Source organism: Manduca sexta, unplaced genomic scaffold (assembly GCF_014839805.1).
Source record: "Manduca sexta isolate Smith_Timp_Sample1 unplaced genomic scaffold, JHU_Msex_v1.0 HiC_scaffold_3563, whole genome shotgun sequence".
NCBI classification, from domain to species: domain Eukaryota; kingdom Metazoa; phylum Arthropoda; class Insecta; order Lepidoptera; family Sphingidae; genus Manduca; species Manduca sexta.
The window spans coordinates 7,813-13,029 of NW_023594645.1; the positions used below are offsets into that span (position 1 = coordinate 7,813).

Consider the following 5,217-nt stretch of genomic DNA (forward strand, 5'->3'; position numbering starts at 1 on the left):
AATTTGAGTCGCTTGTTCCAGATGGAAGAACGCGCGCGGAGAACGAGCAGCGCGGTGGCGAGCGCCATTCACACGCATCAGCCTCTCGGGACTTCCAATGAGTACCCCTCTGTGCGGTATGTACCTTTATCTTTAAAGTCTGAACTATAAAACCTTCGTTTTTATAGGTGTCACAATATTTTTTACTTATATTGGTTGTTAATTGTTGATTTATGGATAGGAATCCAAATAACAATTATATTAAAAATATATTTTTTCTTTATTCCTTATAAATTATTTAGTTTTCAAAGAAATAGTTTTATGTGGGAACAGGAGCGACGCAATTATCGCTAGGCCACGCGTCCATCATCTCGCCGACAGGGTAGCCATCGCTGTCCACGCAGTAGAAGACGTCGCCAACGTTCTGATTGGGTCGATAGTTTCCGTTCGCCAAACAGATCTCGGTGACCATCATGCCACGCTCAGGGAAGTGTATTGCAGTGTCACGAGCGCAGTCTGTGGGAAAATAGGATAAATACATAGAGAAAGTTGAAGGTGTTTAACATTCAAAACGCATGAGGAATGCACGTCGGATTGAGATCATTGTGACCGGATGATAAATAAAATTATGAAGTAATTGAAAATCGATATGTTCTCGATAAGTATGTCACTCTGTAAGAAAACACCGTCAAGGTTTCTATTTGAAGGTTTAGTCTACAATGAAAGAATCGTTGAATTGTTTTGGATTTATCGCCTAAAGTGTTTTGGTTCACAGTCCATTAGAGTTTCAAAGTTGATACAATTTCGTGATATAATTACATAATTTTGAAACGTTTTAACGAAATTAGTAACGCAAACCCGGATTTTGTATTTAAATCTGTGAGCATGAGAAAAATCCCACGTTACCTGTTAACTAAAACGACTCTTATTATGCGTCCTTGGAATAGGTTAATTTAAATTTGAATATTAGATGTGACGTACATAAAAATTATCTTTAAATTGTTTCGTGCTGTTTATGTAAACTCTATTAACTTTCAAATAATTTAAATGTAAATCTTAATCAATTCTACTAAATCCTGACAAATGTGCCTTTACAAAATGATTATAGCAGTCAACCTTGGAATTGTTGATTTGTTTTAAACTAGAGATATCATTAGGAACGTATTATATTCAATATCATTAGGTAAAACATAACAATATTTAGTAAATTTATTCTTTCTCGTGTTCTGTTTTATGAAGTTTGTTTTGTATATTACTGTCTATATAGTTGATTTGGCAAAATTATTATGATGCGGTAAAGTGTTACGGTGTCCGGTGTCCGGTCTCCGCATTCCAGCAGCACGTTGGGATGGGTGGCACAGCGCATATCGGGAACAGGGTCACGGCCGCCAACCGGTCCTCGTGGCACAATGCGAATGTGCCATGCTAACGGTACAGCCGTGATGCTTCCTAACCGCGCGCTGTTGTGTTGCACCTACATTTTTGCTCAAACATTCCCTACACTTGTGTCTAAATATGTTGATACAAACATCTAATGATAGAAAGAAAACGGTACACAATTAGATATACTCACTGCAATTCATGCCGCTCATTTCACTTGCCATAACTTGCCACGAACCCAGGATCTTACCGTCTCGGCCGGTACAATATGCACTAGAAAACATCGGGAACTTGTTAAATGGATTATTAAATATCTTTCAGAAAAAATATATATCTGAGAGTCGATAATAGTATATTAGCATCTAATTCCTGATACTGCGTGTAAATAAGTTAGTTTCTAAGTTAACTTTTAAGGTTGATGTGATAAAAAAATTCTTCTCGATTTGTAACACAGTAGACACCAAAAGAGATTTCCAAAGTTTGATTAATTTTAACCCATTCTAAATATTGAAAGCATGTAAATATTGCCATTTGCCATGGAAAATCTTACAGTGAAAACAGTATAAAATTATGTGTTAAAATGCTTACATGCCATTTTGGATTTGATATGGTCCATAGCTGCCGTCGTAGTCACAGAAAGCTGTAGGGTGACCGAGGAAATTGGTGCCGTGTTCTGATTGCTCTTATGTATCAGGGCCAACGAATGAACCAAACTTTCGCATCTTCTTAAGTATTGCTCACCAGTGACTAACGGACTGTCTACAATAACAAATAAATAACATTAGTTTACAAAACATGCGTAACTCACGTACTTGTTTGCAAATTCCGTAATATAGACGAGAAACAACATTGCGAACCTCCTAAGGAGTTCATCGATAGTAAATTGTATAAATTATTGATTTCAAGATATTTTTAGCATACGATAAGGAACTTGGTCTTTCTAAATTCCTTTGTGATATTACTCACTGGGCGTGTGTTTAATGATTCATTGATGAATTTATTCATATTCCGCGTAAGTTCGATATCGACGGAGACGTTGACCTTTAAATGTTTCAACCCTCTCCTCCGTGACGTCATTACCGCTCCAATGGCGATGTGTCCGTTGCACCTGTATTTTACTATTTATACAAATATTGCAACACGCAGAACTAGGTTCGTTATTAACTGGGGCAATCGTTCGTGAAACCTATAGATGACACGTTTGCATTTTATATGGTGTAAAGTTGCAGTTATGTTCCCTTTGCAATGGCATTAAAGCTAGTGAAAACTCTTACATATTGGGGTAATGTTTTAGGTGATGTACTGTAGGTACTGCAATACAAAATTTTGAATGGTGTTGCAATTAGTTGTATACAGATAAACGTGGCACATTCCATCAAACGACCGCTAAGCTTGTCTCCTCATTTAGAAGTATTAAAAAAATTTGATGCATATAAAACCTATGTCTCGGCGTGCTTAACATCTATTGTTGGAAAATATATTTGCACAAGTGCAATGTGTTGGTTTGTGATTACGATAACAATCGTCTGGGTCGTTCAACATCTCGCGCGAGTCGCGACACTGAATCAAATGCGTATATTGCGTATATCCTGCCGGTGCGGCGCGGCGCGATTCTTGCCGTGAGACGCTCTCGATAAACAGCTTATCACTACCTACAAACTGTCGATAACATCACACTCAGGTTCTTTACTGACAATAAAATTGGTTCTTGTAATCTTTTCCTGATCCGCTTTCCGATGAGTGATTCAATAACAAATGGAAACGTTGATAAATTAATGAATGTATTATCATAAAGGCATAATTAAATACTGTTTTTTTTATCTATTAATTATTGTATAAAATAAATGAAGGGTACTTACAACACGGTAAATGTTTCATGTCTTCCTCCATCACTGGTGTGACGGTAGGTTGGCCGGTCTTGGGATCAGCACACCAGCAGATGCCATCATCACATTGAAGGCGTTCGTAGTCTCCATTTGCAGTACAATGTAGAGAAACTGTCATCCTGCCAGACTTTTCCAGCTCAGCTCTTTTTCTGCTACAAGCTAAATTTAAAAACCTTAACTTCAGTAGAAATGGTTTTGAATATTTTTTAATTATCACACTTCAATTCAATGCAATGTTTAGATTTTGAGGTTTTGATTGTGGCTACATTGAAACTTAATTTGTGATGTCACATGATGACATGATGACATTTGTGTCAACGCGTAGCAAATCAATAAATTATTGTTTCATTATGTGACATTATATTAAAATTTTATATTTGCTTTGGTGCACTATAGAAACTAGGGTAGTCGTGTTTTTTCTACAATAATAGATCTGAGCCCAGAGCCGGTCTTCAACAAAAGTACAATATTATGCATAGGAAACTCAGAACACCACACTATTGTATGAAAGTATGGATCGCAAAGATGTATTGTATCTAAGAACTATGCTGAAGGTAAAATTTAAATATTTTTCTTAGTATTTGTCTAATGCTAAGTTCAAGTGAGGATTTAATTTTGCAGAAGTCTACTTCTGCAAGCAAATCTTACCGTGTAAACAATCACGGCAAACTGACTTCTGCAAAGTTTGAAGCTTGCAGAACTTTCGGTGGCTTTATGCGCAATATATTGCTACAAGAACTTGTTAGTCTTACCCTCGCTTAATTTTATATACCAAAAAATTATAAAATATTGAAGTGTTTTCCTCCAATATTCGTTTATAATTCCGACACGACTTTATAGATTTTGTTTTCTTCCATTACTTACAATTTTAAAAAATCTTTAATAATGTTATTTGCATATTACATTGGTATCTGACCCACACCATGCGCAGAATCGGTAACTTTATTGTTATATAAGTACGTCCCATCTGTCAACTTATTCTGGCAAAATAACGTGAGTGCTTACACGGTCACACCCTTACTAAGCGTGAACAATGATTCCCAGCACACCAGCTCTATTGTATACATTAAGAGGGCGATACGATTCGATAAACACATTTTTTCCTTTTCATTTAAAATAGGATTGTTTTTTATTTAGGATTAAAAATAGGATTGTTTGCTTAACTTCGTGACATGTCTTAAATATTGCACCACTAATTTCTGTTTTACAACACATCTTATTTCGTAGCAATGTTACGTGATAAATAATTTATGTAAGAACATTGTTTTATGAAGTTTAAGACCATATGAACATGTGGTGTAAAATAAAATCCTTAAATTTATTATCATGTAAATGATCACCCAATGCTGGTACAATATACCAGAACATGTTGTGTTTTAGAATTTGAATCAGTATTCGAACCTCGTATAACTTCCAAGAAATTGTTTATAGTATAACATAAGTCATACCTTATCCGTTAAGTTAAAGTACTTACCACAAGTCATTTCACTTGCATCGTTCCTCCACATTTGTCCAAATATTCTCCTTCCATTTTCATCTGAACAGAAACACCTGTGTGTGACATACAAATGTAAATAAAAGTGTGAGTGTTATCCATAAACGCTTAGTGCAATGCTGAATGTATGTTTTATGAACACAACAAACACGTTCCGTTCACTCGTTCATGTTATTTAAGTTTTCAATAACAAAGACATAAACATAAATTGTGTCATATGCTCGTACAGTATACATATAAGAACTGAGAAAAAAAACTTAGAATAAAAAAATCAGGCTTTAATAAAATGTTCTAATGATAAGGTTCAAGAATTGGTTGGAAATTAAATTAGTTAACTTAATTAGGAGATAAATGAGTAAGCTTCATTTTGGAGTGGTTAATGGTGGGGAAGCTAGTAAGTACATCGAACAACAATCATCAATTAATATCGAACAATATTAATTTATCTAAATTAATGAAACGTGTCGCATCAACTAA

General features: G+C 35.3%; 1 protein-coding gene across 1 annotated transcript; it reads right to left on the minus strand.

The window, feature by feature from the left end:
- Positions 1-270: 270 nt before the first annotated feature.
- Positions 271-4,834, minus strand: LOC115444412 (the record flags this gene model as incomplete). The annotated part of the gene is given in 6 exon segments (XM_037446746.1): positions 271-495; positions 1,553-1,632; positions 1,948-2,044; positions 2,047-2,118; positions 3,219-3,404; positions 4,720-4,834. Coding segments are annotated over 6 exon segments (747 nt in total), but the record flags the coding sequence as incomplete, so codon positions are not given.
- Positions 4,835-5,217: the final 383 nt, after the last annotated feature.